Raw genomic sequence first — 22126 nt, 5'->3', positions numbered from 1 at the left:
TTTATGTATTTTGTAGAGACACTTTGTCTCCCTCGGTAGAGTTCCGTGGCTCACAGCTCACAGCAACCTCCAACTCCTGGGCTTAGGCGATTCTCCTGCCTCAGCCTTCCGAGTAGCTGGGACCACAGGTGCCGGTCACAACGCCCGGCTATTTTTGTTGTTGTTGCTTGGCCGGGGCTGGGTTTGAACCCGCCACCTTGGTATACGGGACCGGCGCCCTACCCACTGAGCTAGAGGCGCCGCCCCACTAGCAGCTTTATTACTAAGTGCCATTCTTGTCGGTCTCACCGTGGCCTTGGAGCCACGCTCGGGGGAGGCCAGCAGTGCCCCTTCGCGGCTGCCAAGGGCAGCGGCTGCTAGCTCCCGCCCCTGCCCCTCCCTCCCTGCCCCTGGTGCGCTGCAGACTGCGGAGCCCAGCGGCCACCGGGAGACCCGCGGCGCGCGGCGACATGGCGAGCGGCCACCGCCTCCTACTGGAGAACGCGCGGCAGGTGGTGCTGGTGTGCGGCCGAGGGGAGCGCTTCCTGGCGCAGGGTGCGGAGCGCAGCCTGGCGGTGCTGGAGGGCGCCAGCCTAGTGGTGGGCACGTAAGTGGCCGGGCGCGCGGGGCGAGGGACCCGGCGGCCGAGGCTAGAGCTCGCCGCTTCTCTCCCCTTGAGCGCTGTGCAGGGAAACAGCACTGCAAAAGCTTCCCCGCACAGCTAGAGACACTGGCAGGCCAGCATTTTGGTCGCTGTTGCTACCATGCTGTAGGTTGTCATTCCCTGGGGGAACAGCGCTCCAAACGGAACGTCCCTTTAAGACGATGCAGCCGATCCTTCTCTGATTGTAAAATATCATTGTCCGACCCTCAGAAAGGGGGCTGGGGTTGTCTCCAATGCTTCTTCAAGGGCAGCCAGAAGCATTTTTTTCTTAAAGTCAGATTCCTGACCCCGCTCCCCTCCCCTCCACCTTCAGCATTTCTGAAGGTGGAATTCTGAGTCCTGAGTTTTTTTAAAAAATACCTCTTCCATCACCGTGGTCTGTACCTTAAAGCTTTAGAACCACGGAAAACACTTAGATGGGGATGGCCACAAAGAAAAAAGAGCTGTTTCTCTTAACCATCTGAACTGCCAGGCAGGCGTGAATGAAAGAACAGCCAAAATGAGGGTGGGCGGGAATGGGGCTGGAGTGGGATTGGAGTCGGAGGAGCCAAGTGGCACCAGGACTGCGCACCATGAATCACAGTCGCGCACACCAACCACCGCTTTTCTGAAAGTAGCAAAGTGTAAGAGCCCAGCTTTTCGTAGATTTGTTTGTTTTTAAAGTGATGAAAATACTCCTAGTGTTACTATAAAATTTTTTTTAAAATTTGCTTAGAAGGTTGAGACCAGAGACCAGAGTATCTATAAAAATTATAGTAACTCTGCCAACACGAACACTTGGATTCCAAGACATAATTCTTTTTTATGTTCCCATAAAAACGACATCAAATAGAGAAAGAAAAAGGAGCGAGTGGACTCGTGGTCTGGAAGGTGTTTTTTGGTTTGAGTCTATTACACATGGCTCTCAGAATTTGCTGGATATATTACATTAAAATAAATTTACAAGAATATTCAGAACTTTGTCACTCAAATACGACTAGTGCGGTACAGGATCCGATTGTTTTTATTTTCACCACTGTTTTAAACCCTTGCAAGATAAAGTACAGAATTGAAATAATTATGGGGTGATTCCAGATGCTTTGAAATATGTTTCCTACTTTCATTATCTGAATATTTTAAGGTAAAAGCGTTTTCCAGGTGAGTTATTTAGGTGATTGTCTGAAATGTTCGTATCACTTTCCTAATGCAGAACCTATGTGTTCAGAGAAAACTTGATCCTTGGTAGAAAAGAAGAGAGAATGTGTGAGAATGTCGGAGGGAGAGGGGTACAGAGTGCAAGTTCAGTTCAGTTGCAAAGCCCAGAAATGGATGGATTTTAATGGTGTGCTCTGCTCAGAATGAATCTCAGTGAGATCAACTTGCAGTCAATGCCCTGTGCTATCGATATAAAAAATGAGTCCTAGAAAAGAAAATTGTTTGAGGAGCACCAATCTCTTCATTCCTAAAAATATCTCAGTGGTTGTCCACCATGAGGCCTGAATCTCACCATGGTATTCATTCAGTTACATCTCTAAGAATGTCTTACTCCTAAATTGGTGTGTGTGTGTGTGTGTAGGTTGTAGCAAATCTTGAAGAAGCACCCGGAAAGTGACAGAAGAGAAGCACAAACTGATACCCCTTTACAAGTTGTTCTGTCCAAAGGCTAAAACCAAGACGAAAATGTCCAAGTGTACAAAACCAACAGGAATGAAAATATAGATTGGTAAGCTAGCACCATTTGTTTTAGCAATTCAAAAGAGAGGCAAGCTGGAAAATATTGAAGGAAAAAATTATGGGTATTTTATCTTCTCTCTTAAAGGCCAATGAAAGAGTCAGGTGGCCAATGAACTTAAAATAAATTAGGATCTTTTCATTCATCCATCAAACATGCACTGAGCAGTTAAACTGTGCTCAGATCTGGGGATGCACAACTGACTTAGACTGGTCCAAACCTCAGATTCTCTAGTGGGAAATGAGAATCAGAGAAGATGGTTACAATACAACATGATAAGTACAATGGTAGAGAGATGTGTGCTGATCAGTCTTATAAAACACTTCCAAGAGGGGCACCTAAACCCATGGGAGGGGTGCAAAGGGGCGTCGGATTTATCTATCTATAAAATAAAAGTAATTTTTATTTTTTTATTTTTTCTTAAAGAATATTTTATTTTGTTTTGTTTATCGTATTTAATTTTTTTTTTTTTTTTGAGACAGAGTCTCACAATGTTACCCTCAGTAGAGTGTCATGGAATCACAGCTCACAGCAACTTTGTTTTTTTTTTTTTTTACATAAAAACCCTTTACTGAAGGACAAAGGACAGATTAAGAGGGCCTTCCACATCTCTGCCAGGTGCTGCTCATGGCCCCACCCGATGGGTGCTGGATCATCAGAAGGTGTTCTTGATGTGGCCGGCCACCAGCACAAGGATCTCTCCAATCTTCCTCTGCCAGTTTGCGATGTCCTTGGACACGGCACACCACAGTTCCCCATGCCGAGGCTCTGCGTTCTCACAGCGCTTCCTCACCTCCTCCTGCTGCTCCTCAGTGCCATGCTGCAGCTCAAACTTATAGAAGAAAGCCCATGCGTCCCCCAGGTCCGAATCAATCTTCACGGTGCGGTGGAACCACTCCCTGGCCTTGGTGATCTTCCGCTCGCTCCAAAACAGCTTGGCCACAGCCAGGAGCACATGGGGGTCATGTTCACACTTCTTCAGGGCATCCACACTCTTCGTCTTCCTCTGGGGCCTTGCTTCAAGGAAAATGGCTTCAGACCACAGGATACCGGAGTTGGGGCACTCCTGCAGTGCCTTGGCCATGAGCGTGTTGGCGATGTTCTTCAGCCCCGCACGGTACTCCAGCCGCACAGACTCCAGCCATAGCTCAGGGTTCTTTGGGTTCCTCAGACGAGACTTCTCTAGAATAGCCCGTGCCCGGGTGAGCTGCCCAATCTTTTCTTCCAGCCGTGAGAGCAAAAGCCACAGGGGTGTGGAGTGGGGACACTTCTTCAACCCCTGGCTGTAGGCCTCCCGTGCCGTCTCCATCTGTCCCTCCTGCTCCTCGATCTGCCCCTTCATCATCCACAGCTTGGGGAAGTCCTCGTAGGGACGTAAGGCCTCCTCACACAGCTCCTGCGCAGCTGCGATGCCGCCCAACACCCACTCCAGCTTCACAGACTTCATGAACACCCGAGCAGTGGGTGCGCTGCTCCGTGCCTTAGCCAGCAGCCTCCGGGCCCGCTCGTACTCATTGTTCTCGGACTCTAGCTTCACGGCTGCCAGCCAGATCTCCTCACTGTTGGGGTTAGCCTGGAAGGCCAGAGCCAAGATGCTCCTTGCTGCAGGCACATCCCCTGCCAGCCACTTGGACTTGGCGCCCATGAGCCACAACACCTCCGCTTTGGGGCAGTGAGCCACAGCCCTCTGCAGGAGTGCTTCCAGGGACTCCCTGGTGCCGTGATTCTTCTCGAAGTATGCAGCTCGCAGCCACACGCTCTTCTTGCTGGGGAACACCTGCAGGGCGTAGGCGTAGATGGCACGTGCACACTCCAGAGCACTGTGGGCCACACAACTGTCTGCATCTTCCATCCAGGTGTGCTTCCGGTCCTCCTCCTCAATCCCGATGCCAATCACAGCGCGCATGACTGCCTGGCAGGTGGCCACACTCCCTGCCCTGTCACATTCCTCAGCATCCTGAATCCACTGCTCACGGTTGATCTCTACACCGTTGGCCCGCAGAGAAGTGATAGCCCGGTCAATGATCTTCTCCACCATCTGTGTATTCCCATTGGCCTCCTCCAGTTTGGCAGCAGTGATCCAGATGTGCCGGTCAGTAGGAATATTCTCGCGTGCTTTGTTCAAGACCTTTCGGGCGTTTTCATAGGTCTCCAGCCTTGCCAGAGCAAGCCAGAGCTCCACGCTGGTGGGGCAGCACTCCACAGCACGGCTGAGCATGATTCTAGCATCTTCAGGCTCTTCCAGTTCAACGGCTGCTTTCCACAAGCGAACTGAGTTTGGGACATGCTCAAGAGCTTTCCGAAGAACCCGCTTCTTTGCTCGAATGTCTGTTTCCAGCTCTGCTGCTCTGATGTAAATCCTAACAGACTGTGGGAGATGCCGGACCGCTTGGGCCACCACAGCCTTGGCAGTGTCCCCAGGCTGCAACCTAGCTGCTTCTAACCACACATCTTCACTCTTGGGGCACATCTCTGTCCCCTTCATGATAAGGTTCCGAGCTACTTGCAGCTTCCCAGTGACTTCTTCAAGGCGGGCTGATGCAATCCACGCTGGTGGGTGATGAGGGTTTGTCTCGCGGACAGACTTGAGAAGCAGTCTTGCCTTCTTGATATCATTGATATCCCCTCCGTGGGTCGGGATCATAGAATTTAAATCTGTCAGATAGCCTTTGGGGTCAACTACAGTCTGTCCACTCACGGAGTCAGACACCTGGCTCAGCCTCATGTCCATTAGGGTATTCCTTGCCTGGCCGATCTTCCTCATGTCCAGCTCACCTGTGCCAGGTGTCATCAATCCTGGTGTCATTCCACCTGGATATGGGGTGTTCAGTCCACCTGGATAGGGTGTATTAAGACCTCCAAATTGAGTTTGTCGGGGATCCACTGAAGTATGGTTCTCTCCAGTCTGTAAGTGTTTGGCAAAGAAACTGTCAGGAACAGGGGTCAGCTTCTCATAGCGTGGGTTCCGCTGGCGTTTGTTTCTGGCATCGCCAACCTCAGGGATGCTCAGCCACTCTTCTTCTGTGACTTCTGCCAACTTCCTTTTTAGATCTGAGAACTGCTGTTGGATTTTAGGGCGTTCCATACGATATTTCTCAATTTCTTCTTTCTCCCTTTGCTCCCTCCTTTCTTTTCTTCTTTCGTCCATCCTTTTATCCAGAGCTGCATAAATAGCATCTGCTTCCTCATCATCTTTCTCATATGGCCCACTTGAGAAGAGGCTTCCAGCATAGCCATTGAACTCATCATAGTTGGTGTCATTCAGATCCTCGTCATCATCATCAGCAGCCTGGTTTTTCTTCATCTGGTCCCCAACGGTTCTCTTGCCGGGTGGTGCATGGCGATCATCTACAGGATCATTTGCATCCCGGGCTGGCCCAATGTCTGACCGGGTAGTGAAGCCAGTGGCACCCCGGCCCAGCCCCGGCACGTAGCCGAGCGGCGCTGGCATGCCCAGGAAAGGCTTCTTCTTCTTGTTCATGGCGGCAGCGACGACCAAGGCGGGAAGGGAAGGAACCAGGCCGCGGCGGAGGCAAAAGAGCAGAGAATTTCGAGGATCTGTCGTCCAAGGCCGGTCTCAGCAACTTTGAACTCTTGGGCTTAAGCAATTCTATTGCCCCAGCCTCCCAAGTAGCTGGGACTACAGGTGCCCACCACAATGCCAGGCTATTTTCTTGTTGCAGTTGTCATTGTTGTTTAGCTGGCCCAGGCTGGGCTTGAACCCACCAGCCTTGATGCATGTGGCTAGCGCTGTAACCACTGTGTTACAGGCGCTGAACCAATAAAAGCAATTTTTAATTTGTAGTAACTGAGACTGTTTTGAGTTAATTTTAAACCTTCACAAAGCACCTTGAGAGCCACTTAAAGAAACATCATCCTCCTTAAATCGTCGTCATGACTATTTTTGTTATGGGGATTATGCCTTAGCTGCTGCTGCTTCTTTTTTTTTTTTGAGGTAGAGTCTCAAGCTATTGCCCTTGGTAGAGTGCTGTGGGTCACAGCTCACAGCAACCTCAAACTCTTGGGTGTAACCTCAAACTCAGCCTCTCAAGTAGCTGGGACTACAGGTGCCAGCCACAACACTCTGCTATTTTTTTTTGTTGTTGTTGTTGCCATTGTTGTTGTTTTAGCTGGCCCGGGCCAGATTTGAACCTGCCAGCCTCTGTGTAAGACAACATATGTCTGTTCCTTTTTTTCCTTTAAAAAAGTACATGTGATCTGTATTTATTATAGAATTAGTAAGAAAATACAGATGAACAAAAAGGAAACAAATCATTCAAACCCCATCATTCAGTAAATTAATGACAGCACATTTCAGTGTTTCTCCTTTCAGATATTTTGCTATGCAAATAGAATCACATAAAAAATGGGTACATTATTTTCTATCCTGTTTTTTTTTATTTAGTAAAAGTGAAAATCTTATCATAGCATTAATACATGTCTTTGTAATTTTCAATGACTACCTTAAAAAAACATTTTTGGGGGAATTCTTTTACCTAGTTTCTTTCCATCAATGCCCTTGGACATAAACCTTTGTTCAAACCTAAGTAGGAGTCCACCAATGAATGAGAGATCCATGTGCCTAGAGGGTAGATAAGCAATGGATTAGTGGGGTCAGGGAGAGAACCCAATGCCCTCAAAATTCTCCTCCCACACAAATCGAGGATGTTAGAGATTTATTTCCTAGGCTTGACCTTGTTAAAACACAAATAACCCCTGTTGATGCAAGGTCAGTCATTAACTCTTTGCATGGAATCATTTGTCAGACCTTGGCTCCTGGTTAACATAGCTTCATACCAAGTGACATGCAGTTTTGAGAGAAGAGGAGAAAAATAGTCCTGAGTAAGAGCATTCTCTTTGTTCAAGGGTCAATTTCTAATCTTGCTGGTTCTTTCCGCCACCAGAGTCACTGTCCATGGGGTGGACTAATTGGGCAAGATAAAAACTGTTAGTGATGAAGCTTTGTATTGATCAATATACCAAATTTCAAAGCTTAATTTCTTATTCCATTCTTAAACATTTATCTTCCCCATAACACCTACAATTATTCTTTGTTTCTTTTTGTATTATTATTTTTATCCAGTTTCTGCTCACCACTCTCATATGCTGTTAGGTTACCCAAACCACTTCAGTCCCATCTCTGAATCCCTTATCACCTGTTTTCCACAGCACATTCCAGCCCTGCATCTCAATTTTGGAAACATTAATCTGCAGTGAGTGACAAAGACCCTAATTAACAGTGGCTGAAGCAAGATGGAAATCTATTTCTCTCCTCTGTAAAAAACAGGATGTAGGGATCGAATGCAGGGCTTGTGATGGTGGTACCCCACGAAGTCCTCAGGATCCAGGTCCCTCCTGCCTCGCTCTATGGCGCATGGCCCACTGTCTCCTAGTCACTCCAGGGTCCAAGATCCTGCACCCTCTACAGTATATCTCCTACCTTTAGCCAGTAAAATAGGAAGGGAGAAACAACCATACTGGTTAGAAATTAGTCCTATGGCCACACCTGGCTCAGGGAAGGCTGGGAGATTGAGTCTTTATTCTGAGAGGTCATGTGTCCATCTAAAATGTAGGATTCTAGACTGTGAGAGAGGGAGACCTTGATATTGGGGAGTAACTAGCAATCTGTGCTACACACGATTTGACTTTTTGTCTTAAACATGGCTAGTCACTTTTCCAAAGGCTAAGGTTTAAGAAAGAAACACAATACTTATTGAGTGATTGACATCAAGGCATCTGAAAATATATCTTTTTTTTGTTTGTTTGTTTTTGAGACAGAGTCTCACTATGTCACCTTCGGTAGAGTGCTGTGGCATCACAGCTTATAGCAACCTCAAACTCTTGGGCTTAAGCGATTCTCCTACCTCAGTCCCCAAGTAGCTGGGACCACAGGTGCCTGCCACAACACCTGGCTATTTTTTTTTTTTTTTTTGTGGTTTTTGGCCAGGGCTGGGTTTGAACCCGCCACCTCCGGCATATGGGGTCAGTGCCCTACTCCTTTGAGCCACAGGCGCTGCCCGACACCTGGCTATTTTTTTGTTGCAGTTGTTTAGCTGGCCCGGGCCGGGTTGGAACCCGCCACCCTCAATGTATGTGGCTGGCACTGTAACCACTATGCTATGGGCACCGAACCTGAAAACATATCTTAAATCACTAGTCAGATTTCTCACAAGATTAAAAATTATTTCTTGATTTTTCTTCAGTGATGGTTTTATAAAAGCTATTGGGCCTGCCGATGCTATCCAAAGACAATTTTCTGAAGAAACTTTTGAAGAAAGAATTGACTGCTCTGGGAAATGTATCCTACCAGGTACTTACCTCTTTTTCAGTAAAACTCTAAAAGTAATTTGAACAGTTGCTCTAGGAATGGAAAGATTAAGAGCAGCAGTTTGTTTTAAATAGGGTCTCACAAAAATAATAATAGGTTGATGTATTGAATTTCTATGTATTGAATGTCTAGTTGCTTTACAAACGGGATTTCATGTAGAATCCTTATAAGCACCCAATGTGGGAGGTATCATTATCTACATGTTACAGATTAGAAAATGAGGTTAGGCGTGAAATATCTTAACCCAAGGTTGCTAACTAAGTAAAGGATAACTTGGGAATCAAACACATTCATTCACTCCATTTCTTCCCACGCCCATGCTGAAGAGAAACCAGCTGTGTTGTGTTAAGGTTCAAAAACAGAAGAACTTTATTAATCCATTGCTTAGGGCAGGCAAACAGATTAGCTGCTGTCCCTAATACCAGAAATACTTTAATATTGTATAGGGTGTGAAATAAAGGACCCAGCTCTAGGCAGAAGATGGAAAAAAAAAAAGAGATTTCACTGCAGTTTATTTCTATCTTTAATGATTGACAACAGAATCTGTTTTGTTTTTTTTTGGGGGGGGGTTGGGTAGAGTGCCATGGCATCGTAGTTCACAGCAACCTCAAACTCTTGGGTTCAAGTGATCTTCTTTCCTCAGCTTCCCAAGTAGCTGAGACTAAAGGTCCCTAAAGCAATGCCCGGCTATTTCTTTTCTTTTCTTTTTTTTTTTTTAGAGATAGGGTTCTCGCTCTTGCTCAGGCTGGTTTCGAACTTGTGAGCTCAGGAAATCCACCCACCTCAGCCTCCCAGAATGCTAGGATTACAGGCGTGAGTCACTGGGCTTGGCCCCAGAATCCATCATGTCCTATATTAGCTATGTTGTAAGGCTTCTTGTAATCATTTTGAACAAGTTTGACAAATTTTAAATTCAACACAAAGATAGGAGCTTTATATTTATATTTTATTTTATTTTATTTATTTATTTATTTGTTTTTTTGCAGTTTTTGGCCGGGGCTGGGTTTGAACCCGCCACCTCTGGTATATGGGGCTGGCGCCCTACTCCTTTGAGCCACAGGTGCTGCCCGATATTTATATTTTATTTTTATAGAAAACTATATTTTAATATAATTTTATAAAGAATTTATATACAATTTTTTATTTTTGAAATGTTTACACATTGAGAGAACTTTTTACTTCCTGGGTTTGGGGATTCAGGAGACTCAAGTTGGGGTGAAATATGAGAAAGAGTAAAATAAAGTAGAAAGCAATCTAATTAGGGACTTTCAATTTTCGTCTATCAGAACCATTAAAGAGCCATTTCATCCATAAAATATTTTCAATGTTCTGGAAAGATACACTTTCCTGGATAAACAAAAGTTCCAAGAAGTAGTTTCTTTATAGCCTCTTTAAGTAAAACATGTTTCTTTCTTGAAGATAGATTCATCTTTCTGATCTCCTATTTTCAGAGTTGTGTTATTTTGTGTTCACCTAGACTTGGTGTTGTTTTGTTTTTCGCCTAGACTGTTCTTGGTGATGCAGTCCTTGGTGTTGTTCAACTAGTGAGTGTGACTGATTTATAAGCTTGTTTGGTGAGCATGGACGTATTGAGCAAGAGAAGCCATGCATCTTTAAAGGACATTTTCATCATGCTGCATTACTTCCTTCCTTAGAGCCCTCTAGACTAGTGAGGCAGTCTTGTTCCCTATCAGTCAGACCACTACACAGACAACCTTCCTCTTTCACCCCCTGCCAAGTTGGGTGGCCACCATCAGGCTTTCCCAAGAGCAGCACAGTATTCTCTCAAGTGCTTTCTGTTTCTTAACTTGAAGATGATTTGTCGGTTACAGGTCTGGTGGATGCGCACACACATCCAGTATGGGCTGGTGAAAGAGTTCACGAGTTTGCAATGAAGGTAACCACAAGGAACAATGGCAAATCAAAAGACATAGAAAGCCTTTTGCTGAAGAGTTAAGGCTTTGCAACATATGTCAACCTGTTTTTTGAATGGGTATTTTTACTTGCCTGAGTATGGCAAACAAATGACAACACTTATTTATAATGCCCCCGAATCTTTATATTATGCACAGGGATAGTTGTCATCTCTAGTATAATAGGATTTTTTTTTTTTTGCAGTTTTTGGCCAGGGCTGGGTTTGAACCCGCCACCTCTGGCACAACCCTTTTGGCCAGTGCCCTATCCCTTTGAGACACAGGTGCTGCCCGAGTATAATAGTTTTTGAAAATTTTTAACTATAGAACCTTCTTTTAAAACTGAGTTGAGCTTCCTTGCTCACTAATTTCTCCTCTTTCCTTCTCTTCATTCCAAATTCCTACCCTGAGTAGCTTTTAAAAGGGCTTCAGGAAACAGTTTGAAAATCACCATTCATTGAGGTCAAGCTAGGAAAAAAAATACATGACTAATCACAAAAATAAAATGTTTTATATTCCTCTCTTTTTTCAGAAAAATAAGATATTAAGAATCACGAAATACAGCCATAGTCAACTCCTAAGTCCCTGGTTGGAGCTATTTTCACTTAAAAAAGAAAGAAAGAAAAGATGTGTATCCTAGCAGCTAAATTGGCTTATTTCAGAAAAAGAAAAAAATTTCTTTTCTTCGGATATCATGTACCTTCCTTAACAAACTCAAAACTATTTTTAAAAACTATTTTTAGAAATTTGAAGTCTAACCATCTCATTTAATAGGTGGAGAAAGTTGGGTCCAGAGAAGGGAAAGATGTTGACTAAGCTCACTAGCTGGAGGACTGCAGAACCCAGATGAAAACTCTGGGCAGGAGACCCCAGGCCTGCAGACTTTATTTGCACCACACTCCTTGCTTCCCTGAGTAACTGGAGCCCAGCAGGGAAGAGCCAATTTACTTGAGTGACAAAGGTCAGGCTCCAAACTCTGGTGGCCAAATGTTGAGACTTGGAAACTGGCCTTTTTAGTGGAGATTTTAGTAACTGCAATGGGGTTCCCTAAATTGCTTAAGCTTTGTTTTCTCAAACATGCTGAGCCTTGCAGGTATGGAGGGCCCAGCCTTTAGCTAGTACCCAACAACTGGCCACCAATTGAATAATTAAAATGCTGAAATACTCTGGTGCCATTCTTAAATCACAGCTGCCCTGAGACCCCAGATGTCCACCAGCCACATCTCCTACCTCTCTGACTCCGTCCCTTCCTGGGACCCCCTCCAATAGTTATCCACAATCCAGCGCTGGCACAGTAGGAGTTTCCAGGATTATGCACCTTTTCTAATGTGATCGATTGGCGCCGTTTCTCTATCGCTTCTTCTTCTTTCTTGTTTTTCTTCTTCTTCTTCTTCTTCCTTGTTTTTTTTTTTTGTTTTGTTTTTTTGAGACAGAGTCTCACTTTGTTACCCTTGGTAGAATGCCATGGCATCATAGCTCACGGCAACGTCCAGGTCTTGGCTTAAGTGATTCTCTTGCCTCAGGCTCCCACGTAGATGGGACTGCAGGCGCCGGCCACAACGCCCTGCTAGATTTTGGTTGCTGTTTGGCCGGGGCCAGGTTTGAACCCACCACCCTCATTATACGGGGCCGGCACCCTACTCACTGAGCCACAGGCGTCTCCCACTCTCTATCGTTACTTAATCATTAAAAAAAATATATCACTCTTGGAGGTAGATTCTGCAGACCGGCCTGTAGCCTCCTGGCATTTGCCCGGCCTCAGGGTGAGCTGTGTGTGTTCAGTTGGCAGGAGCTACGTACATGGATATTCACCAGGCCGGAGGAGGGATCAACTTCACCGTAGAGCGCACGCGCCAGGCCTCGGAGGAGGAGCTGTTCCGCTCCCTGCAGGAGAGGCTGCAGTGCATGCTGAGGGCTGGCACCACGCTGGTGGAGTGCAAGAGCGGATACGGCCTCGACCTGCAGACGGAGCTCAAGATGCTGCGCGTGATCGAGCGTGCCCAGCGGGAGCTGGACATCGGCATCTCGGCCACTTACTGCGGGGCGCACTCAGTGCCCAAGTAACCTCAGCCGGTGGGACCGAGTTTAACGCAGAACCTGGAGAATGCAGTGGGGGGCGCGTTAGCTCTTGCAGGAAGACTGGTGGATGCCTTTGGATAGATGTTCTGAGCTATTTAACAGCCAAGCATCTCGCACACGTGGTTTTAGAAAGGCAATCCTTCAGTTTGCTAGTCCTTTAACGATGAAAAAAGAGATATTTCAAGCTCCTTTGGTTAGCAAAAAGAAATGGCCCCTTCTAGGTCTTTATAAAGATATTAACTGGACAGATACTATTTGGAAGAATTTCCCGTGATAATCAATTAGTGTAAAAGCACTTTAGAAATTAATAGTAGCAGTCTTTAGGAGATAGATTAAATCTTGGAGTTTAGATGACTCAAAAGGGTTTTGGTTTTTTTGTTTTGATCATCTGTTTGCTTACTTAACAGCAGACATTTTTGTTTACTGTTGTAAATGTTCTGTAGACTTCCTCTTTATCTAAACGGTTTCCCTTACATGGCTCTACTATAGAGACTTTTGTCCCCTTCTGTGCCTGCGTCTTATCCACCCAGTGTTCCTTTTGGATCTAGAATTTCTAGATAGGAAGGCCCATAGTTCTGGAGCTGAAAAATCTAAGAGAAATTCAGGACTTGAAAGGCACAGGATATCTCCAAAGTAGTGTTGTCTTAAGCTTTGAAAACTTGCGTATGTAAATGCTACAGGCTTACAAACAGAATTTGAAATTGTAATTATTTAAATTTGTTTTATATTGATTTGGGGGTGTAAACTTTAGGATATAAATTTATTTAATTGACAAGTAAAAATTATATGTATTTATTATGTATAATATGTTGCTTTGAAATATGTATCCTTTGTAAAATGGTTAAATTGAGCTAATAGGCATTATCTCATACTTATCACTCTTTGTGATCTATTTTCTTAGCAATTTTCAGGAAAACAATACATTCTTCTTAACTATGTTCACCATGTTACACAAAAATATACATTTTGATGTTAGTTTTTATTGATCATCTTCAGAGGAACTAAAAATTTAACATTGGGGCGGTGCCTGTGGCTCAAAGGAGTAGGGCGCAGGCCCCATATACTGGAGGTGGTGGGTTCAAACCCAGCCGCAGCCAAAAACTGCAAAAAAACCATTAAAATGTGTTCAAAATTCACAAAATGAATCATGCAGAAAGGAAACAAATATTTAATATTTCCAATGATCTTTGTTGTAAGTTCTTAGCATTTATATTTCTGAAAGTTATTAAAGCTTAAAACTTCATACATTCCTGAGACATTTCGCCTATAGAAAACAGTAGATTTTTTTTAAACATGTATATTTTATAAAGTGTATGATAGTCTGCTTTTTTTTTTTTCCAGTGAGAAAGATAGTGTGGTATGATTGAAAAAACTATGGAGTGATGCCAGACCGGGGTTTGAATCTACCTCGGCTATTTCCAGTGGAGTGTTTTTGAGGATGATAGAGCTTTTTTGAAGAAATAAATTATCCATTTGTGAAATAGAGCTAAATAACACCCTATTCTATATTACTGGCTTGAGAATTAGAAATAATGTATGTACGTGCCTGTCTCTACCTGCCCACCCAAATGGCTTTGCTGAGCAAGAGCCTTCTGCATGCCAAATACAGGGCTGAACTTTCACAGGAATTTTCTCCATCTGCCAAAGAGCCTCTGAGGTCTTTTTCTGGATTCTCATCAATAAAGCCTGAGGTCTAAATAACAGCTAAAGAACATCTCCAAAGTTATGTAGCCAGCAAGTGGTAGAGGTCTGAATCTTTCTGACTCCAAAAGCCCAGCCCTTTCTAACATGTAACCACCATGGAATTTTAGGTAATTTCAGGGCTTACTACTATCCTCTTCTCCCACGGTCCCAGGTGGTGAGACAGGAAGCCTCAGGCAGATGCTTGGGGAACCATGAAGAAGGAAAAAGGGAGGAGGGTGATAGCTGGGGCCCAAGTGAGGGAACTGCAATTGGGTTACCAGGGAAGCATCTGCGATGCTCTCGGTGTGTCCTTCACAGGAGGGTTTAGGTTTTCAGCCGGGTGGTCTCGCTGGCATCCCCCAAAGCAACACAGATGTGCTAGAATGGATAAACCATTTGAGTCTGTGTGTAGGGTTAGTGCACACAGAAGTCTTATCACTACCTCTGCTGTGTGGGCATGGCCCAACTTACCAGTCCTGAGGGATAGCTTTGATTCTTTCTCTACCTTTTCTGGGGCTTAAGGTAATTTACCTACGGTTTCTCAGGTTCTCCAAGTTACAAGTGATCCTTTCTCCATTAAAAAAATATATACGCACACAGTAATCTCATTGTCTGCCCTCAGAGGGAAAACTGCTACTGAAGCTGCTGATGACATCATTAATAACCACCTCCCAACACTGAAGGAACTTAGCAGAAGAGGGGAAATCCACATTGACAATATAGATGTGTTCTGTGAGAAGGGTGTCTTTGATCTCGATGCCACCAGAAGGATTCTTCAATGTGGAAAAGATGCAGGGTTACAGATTAACTTCCACGGGGATGAACTTCACCCAATGAAGGCTGCTGAGGTATGCTTGACCTTTCGTCTTTCCTTTGTCAACATGCATTCCTGTGTATTCATGCTGTGGAAAACATAGTTTGTTCAAAGCCCTCTGAAAAGCTAGAGAAGATAGGGAAATTTGAACAATGTGCAAATGGGTCAGGTTGAGCCTTGAAATCCTGACCTCTATTAAAAACTTACTTTTTTTGCTGATCATTTACTCCTGTTATTATCTACTGGTGATATTAGTGGAAAAGAAGTCCCTCTATGAGCTTGTTGACTAAATATACAACGCATTTGGTTTGGCACACAGAGTCAGACGAGCGTGGTATATTCATTACACATACAGCTTCTCAGATCTTTCTTTGATCCAGATCAATTTTGGTGGATGACAGCAAAAAAAAAAGGCCACAGGATGATTTCCAAATCTGTAATGTTGTGCCCAGGTTCATTCATTTATTCATCCTTTCAACAAGTCTACCGTGTGTCAGGCCCTGTTCCAGGCATGAAGAGCAGCAGTGAGACCAACAGGGCCCCTGAAACTGGACATCTAGACTTCCCCGCTCGAAAGACCTGGAACAAATAAAACAGGGGAATAAATACAAACACACATACCCTCAGTGTGGCTCAGCCACAGTATGTCCAACTTGATCCCATTGTCACTTCCAAATCTTGTCCTATGTCTCCTGCCCTAGTGAATGACATCACAGTCTGTCTATTGCTCAAGTCCAAAACTTGGACTTCGTTTTGACTGCTTCCTTCTCTTTACCTGAACATTCCAACCGACCACCAAATCTCCCCAAGTCTCCTAAATGCTTCTAGATCCACTTCTCACGCCTCTGATCCACCAGAGTCATCAGATTTTCTGTTTCAGAAAAGATCTGAAAGCATCTGTGTTCAAGAGTAGTTTTTGTAAGTAGCACACCATCTAATTTCCAAATGAATGCCCGTGACAATCCCTTAACCCGTTTGGGGGATTGTGACTACAAGAGTGAGTTAGTTGGCAAGAAACCTTGGTAATAAAATGCTGTTTCTCTTAGTGGGTAAAACAGTTTATTGGTCCTTGATTGATTTTTTTGTTGCCTTCAGTTAAGTCTTTCCCTTTGTGCCCATTCTACTTAGCTTGGGGCTGAACTGGGAGCCCAGGCAATCAGCCACCTGGAAGAAGTGAGCGATGAAGGCATTGTTGCCATGGCAACAGCCAAGTGCTCTGCTGTCCTTCTGCCCACTACAGCCTATATGCTGAGGTAAGGTCATTTCTCACCCCCGACCCAAGAGCTGCCTGACCAAGCTGTGAAGACACCTAAACATTGCTTCAGTGCCCTTTAAAAAAGCAGATAAAGAAAACTTAGTCCATGAAGATGCCGACCCTGGAATCGTGTTCGGAGACTTTGTGGTACCAAAGGACAGTTGGGTGTTAAAAATCTGAACCTTGTTCATATGCCCGTTGAGGCTGTCCTCTGCCACTGCCACAGACATGTTTAGCTTCCTGTTTGAACAACAAAGGCAGTCAAAGGGAAGGCATACTCTTTTCTCTGGCTCCTCTGTTCCTGTGTTTTTCTGATCTCTCCATCAGGAAAGACCTTCAGAGGCCTCTTAATATACCTTGAACTCTCTCTTGCCCTTATTTCCAGAATAATCATTGTGTTTGCTACTTAAGGTCTTCCTTTAATCATGTATTTTATGTATATTTACATATGATATTTGAATTTATTTGGGACACATTCACCTTAGTTTTTATGGAGCCCCCTTAATACTTTTACAGCCTCACTTTTTTTCTATTCTCCTGCACCCCAAGTAGTTTTGGAGGGGGAGGAGAGGCCATCAGAAAGACTTGCAGAAAAATTTTAAGCTATACTCTTTCCTCACTTTCTATCTCTGCTTCAACCATGTCTTCTCATGGATTGTCTTAGATGGGAAACATTATTTTAAGGGGTCCTACAAATTATCATAGTCTAGGAATGGTTCTGGGCAAGATTATCTCTGCTGGACTCTTCCCTGTTGTGATAGTTATTACTGCACCGGATCTGTCCTCAGGATTCTTGGTTTTTATCATTCTGCTTTTGAAATTACTTGATGAATTACTTAATTCATCACTTTTTGGTCTTGGTTTATTTTGACATAACTTTTGAATTATATCCTAAGGACTATAGAACGTTTCATCAAGGAGGTCAAGGAGATGCCTAATCCAGGGGGAAGCATAAACATTTTGCGCATTAAATCCTTAGGCCTTTAAGATTTTAAAGGGCATAGAAAAATGTTTGAAATCTTAAAAAAAAAAAAGAAAGGAAGGGGGAGAGATATGAATAGAAAATTGCAAAATGGAAATTAATAAAAGTGTTATTGGAAGCTCACAAGTAGTTTAATTTGGTATTCACAAAAAAAGGTTTGTTAAATTTAAAAACAATTTGTAAGTTACATTTTCCTCCCTTAACAAGAATGTCTTGGTATATGTAAGAACAGTCACAATAAACAATCACAAATTAAACAAATTAGTCATATCCAAGTAATTTCAAAAGCACAATGATAAAAATCAAGAATCCTGGGGTTCTATTTAACTCCACCACCAATCACTTAACCTTGAGCTTCTGTGTCTTCTTCCAGATCACGAAGGGGTTGGATATATCAAGCTCTCTTCCGTTCCAAACATCTTCTCTGCAGAAGTTCCAATTCTAGAGACTGATGTATTTTCTTCCTCTCCTTAGACTGAAGCAGCCTCGAGCCAGGAAGATGTTAGATGAAGGGGTAATAGTTGCTCTGGGCAGTGATTTCAATCCTAATGCATATTGCTTCTCAATGGTAATTATTTTTTTCATGTACCTTTTTGAGCAGAGTATCTACCAAGTATAAAAATAATTTAAAAGCCCGGTGCCTGTAGCACAATGTTACCGCACCAGCCACATACACTGAGGGTGGCGAGTTCAAACCCAACCCAGGCCAGCTAAGCAACCGTGACAAAAAAATAGCCGGGCATTGTAGTGGGCACCTGTAGTCCCAGCTACTCGGGAGGCTGAGGCAAGAGAATCGCTTAAGCCCAAGAATTGAAGGTTGCTGTGAGCTGTGACGCCACGGCACTCTACCGAGGGCGACATAATAAGAGTCTGTCTCAAAAAAAAATAATACTAATAATAAAATAAATAAAATTTAAAAAAGAAAAAAATTAAAATTATTTCACTAGCTGTTTAAAATGAATAAAAGGTCTACAATTATTTTTCTGTGAAACAAGAAGAAAAAGGGGGTAGATGGTAGTATAGTTGAATTTTTCTGCCCCACATAAACGCCTCCAGGCCTAAAGAGAGCAGAGACAGTCATATTAGCATTATTTTCTGATTCACCCAATAACCTATTTCCCTTTCCCCAGAAAAATAGCATAAAGTCTACCTAGGAGGTTTTAATGAGTAAGAGTGCAAGTCTAAATTGTCTGGAAAAGTTGCAAGTAAGTATTAAATACACAATCTCCATAAGAAAGAAATTTCTTTCTTTTGGGGGGATGGGAGGAAATGGAGTCCCACTTTGATGCCCTGGTGTCATAGCTCATAGCAACTTCAAACTCTTGGGTCAATTGATCCTCTTGCCGCAGCCTCCTGAGTAGCTGGGACTACTGGCACACGCCATAGGCTATTTTAGAGACAAGGTCTCGCTCTTGCTCAGGCTGGTCTCAGAACTCCTAAGCTCAAGTAATCCACCCACCTTGGCTTTCCAGATAGAGGAATTTTTTTCAAAGCATAAAAACCTTTATATATAAACTTAGATTTTCCTGTAGCAATTGAGCCAGTTCTTCCTACACATTTAATTTCCATTACTTGTGCTATGTTAAGAAATGTCCCTTTAAATACAAATCACCATTTGTTAATTTCCTCCATTGCCTTTCTGCTCTGGCCCCAGCCAATGGTCATGCACCTGGCCTGTGTAAACATGAGGATGTCCATGCCTGAGGCCCTGGCCGCTGCCACCATCAATGCAGCTTATGCGCTGGGAAAGTCTCACACACATGGATCGTTGGAAGTCGGCAAACAGGGCAATCTCATCATCATCAATGCGTCTAGGCGAGTGTGCTCTTCGATTTAATTATTTTATTTTATGTCCCGTGTAAATGTCCAGGGGATGTTTAAATCCCTTTTCCAACAATGAAACTCAGACACTACTCAATCCCTTTGTCTTGATCCCTTTCCAACCAGAGAGTCTGCCTCCTTATAGGTCCTAAACCACAGGGTGGACCAGGTTTTCAGGTCTCTTGTCTGTTTTGCATCTTCATAGATTTCCAGCTTCCGGCTCTGTTTGCCTGGACTTTTGACATGTGCCCTCTGGCATGTGGTTTTGTTTGTCTGCTTGGCTGCTAACCTTGGGCTTGCTCCCACCTCCAGCTTGTCAGGCTGTTTCTGATTCATTGCCTCTCTGACTGCTCATACCTACTGAATCCCCCAAAGTTAAACTTTGCTTTCCTATTCCTGGTTTCTTACTATTTACTCACCCACAGTCTGTTGCCAGACTGGGGCTTTCACTGTGAAAATGTAGGTTTTATTGTTCTAAATCTAAAAGTTGCACATCCTATGGCCCTTGACCCTCAATGAGCCCATTGCAGCCCTTGGGGACCCATGTTTAACAAAGAAGAGCGGCTCTATAATTCTGCTCTCCAGGGTCAGAAAACACCCCCTCTATTAAATATAAGGCTGACGTTACCACTCGTGCACACTGAATGAGTCAACTATTTTAAGATCAAGTACTTAAATAATATTATTATTTTTTTTTTATTTTTATTTTTTGTAGAGACAGAGTTTCACCTTATCGCCCTCGGTAGAGTGCCGTGGCATCACACAGCTCACAGCAACCTCCAAATCCTTGGGCTTACGTGATTCTCTTGCCTCAGCCTCCCAAGCAGCTGGGACTACAGGCGCCCGCCACAACGCCCGGCTATTTTTTTTTGTTGCAGTTTGGCCGGGGCTGGGTTTGAACCCGCCACCCTCGGCATATGGGGCCAGCGCCCTACCCGCTGAGCCACAGGCGCCGCCCTTAAATAATATTATTAAACAACATTTGACTTATCAGAGATCCAGATAGTGGTTTTATAGAGAGCCCCAAAACCAAAGACTGGGGTGTAAAGAAATTATTAGAGAATGCATTTTAAAATTAGCATTTACTGATAAAGTGAATATTTTGATTTGTATGCACTGAAGTATCATGTTTGATTTCTTTCCAGATGGGAGCATTTGATATACCAGTTTGGAGGCCATCACGAATTAATAGAGTGTGTTATAGCTAAAGGAAAAGTCGTCTATAAAAGATGATAGCTCTGAAAAGAAAGAAGACTCCTTGATTGTATGAGCCAATACAGTTATAGCACAAGTTAAAATGCTTTAGTGGTTTACCAGAATTATGCCACTTACACCTAAATATATTTCATTGTCTTGTTCATCTACTCGGAAAACCCGAGGGATTGATTTATTTTAATTTAACATGTGCACCTGGATGTTCAAACAGGTAACCCTGTTGTGATATTACTCATGACACATTATTTCATTAATGTTGGTTACAAATATTCTAAAGATTAATATGATGGGTTATCATAAAAATGCCTTTGTGGGGAACAGCAGAGTTGTCTTGAAATTTTCATTTTGTGTCTGCATTTCACATTTCACTTTTTAAACTATACTTAGTGAACATTGTGGTATGGGAGGAAATCCAAATGATAGGCCCCAGTGAAGCTAAAATATAGCTTTCTTTAATAAGCAAAAAATATTTCTTCCTTCGCATAGATTATCTTTCTAGATGCTCTTCAAATGAATTAGTGTCTCTTGACAAAGGGTGTCCTTTCATCTAATATCTCTCAATCCAGCATTAAAGCTGTGTTGCAAAGTTCAACACTTGTTGATTTACACCCAGGTTAGGGCCTTTCTATAATGAACGCTTTTGACCAAATCCAATAATGAAATTTTGGGGGAAATTGTTTCTAAGTGTTTTGATTCTTCACATTCCAGATGGATAACATTTTACAACTCTCAATAAATATTTGCTGTTCTGTTTATTGTTGTTATTTCCTTTCAGCATGAAGTAGATTAACAGTGTTATCTATTAGAGTTTTTTAGAAAATGAACAAATCACAAAATTATCTGTAAAGAGTGGATAATTATTTGCATATAAATTGGTATTTCCAAAGTCACTCGAGTTTATTTGAAATCTTTTAAAATGTTTCAATCATCTTTATAATCGTGACATTACCAAACTCTGTCCAATTTTTGGAGGAATGATTTAAGAAGTAACTATCCAAATTATCCGTAGTTTCAGTTAAGTCAAAATCCCCCTTCATTGGAAGGTTAAGGGGTAATGTCACACGTTGTTGTCACTACATTGGTTCTCAATTAGTCTTGAAGGAGTTTGTGGGTCATGTGGTCAATGTGGGTTATGCCTTTCCTGTGACCAGTCACTTAGTCAGTGGTGAGTTTGGGATGCAGGAGACAGGGATAAAGGCCAAAACTAAGTGTTAGGTCTGTTCTGGAACCCAAAGCCACATAAGATTTCATATATAAAGGTTTTTGTTTTTTTTTTCTTTTGAGACAGAGTCTCACCCTGTCACCCTGGGGTTCAGTGCTGTGTCATCAGCCTAGTTCACAATAACCTTAAACTCCTAGGTTCAAGCAATCCTCCTGCTTCAGCCTCCTGAGTAGCTGGGACTACAAGTCCCTACCACGACACCTGGCTAATTTTTCTATTTTAAATAGAGACGGGGCCTTGCTCTTGCTCAGGCTGCTCTCGAACTCCTGAAGCTCAAGCAATCCTCCCACCTTGACCTCCTTGAGTGCTAGGATTACGATTATATTCTAATAGCTAAGGAATAAGATGAAGTGGCATCCTATTTTTCTTCTATAAGGCTCTAAAAAAATAGCATTAATGCCTTTTATGGATGAAGGCAGAAGGGGGTTATCCCCCCACCCCCAATAAATGCATTAGTCCT

At 43.4% G+C, this 22126-nt stretch overlaps 2 protein-coding genes across 2 annotated transcripts; one reads left to right on the top strand and one right to left on the bottom strand.

The window, feature by feature from the left end:
* Positions 1-297: 297 nt before the first annotated feature.
* Positions 298-21191, top strand: AMDHD1 (amidohydrolase domain containing 1). Its single transcript, XM_053583590.1, has 9 exons — positions 298-586; positions 8558-8664; positions 10515-10579; positions 12378-12655; positions 14980-15205; positions 16300-16424; positions 17883-17976; positions 19063-19223; positions 20375-21191. The coding sequence occupies exons 1-9, from the start codon at positions 450-452 to the stop codon at positions 20460-20462; spliced, it is 1281 nt and encodes a 426-aa protein (XP_053439565.1). The 5' UTR covers positions 298-449; the 3' UTR covers positions 20463-21191.
* LOC128581175 (pre-mRNA-processing factor 6) lies at positions 2888-6102 on the bottom strand. Its single transcript, XM_053583582.1, has one exon. It carries the CDS (start codon positions 5833-5835, stop codon positions 3010-3012), a length of 2826 nt encoding a protein of 941 aa, XP_053439557.1. The 5' UTR covers positions 5836-6102; the 3' UTR covers positions 2888-3009.
* Positions 21192-22126: the final 935 nt, after the last annotated feature.

This window comes from Nycticebus coucang, chromosome 3 (genome assembly GCF_027406575.1).
Source record: "Nycticebus coucang isolate mNycCou1 chromosome 3, mNycCou1.pri, whole genome shotgun sequence".
Classification (NCBI taxonomy): domain Eukaryota; kingdom Metazoa; phylum Chordata; class Mammalia; order Primates; family Lorisidae; genus Nycticebus; species Nycticebus coucang.
The sequence above is the reverse complement of the archived record's forward strand: the minus strand, read 5'-3'. Positions and strand labels throughout refer to the sequence as shown.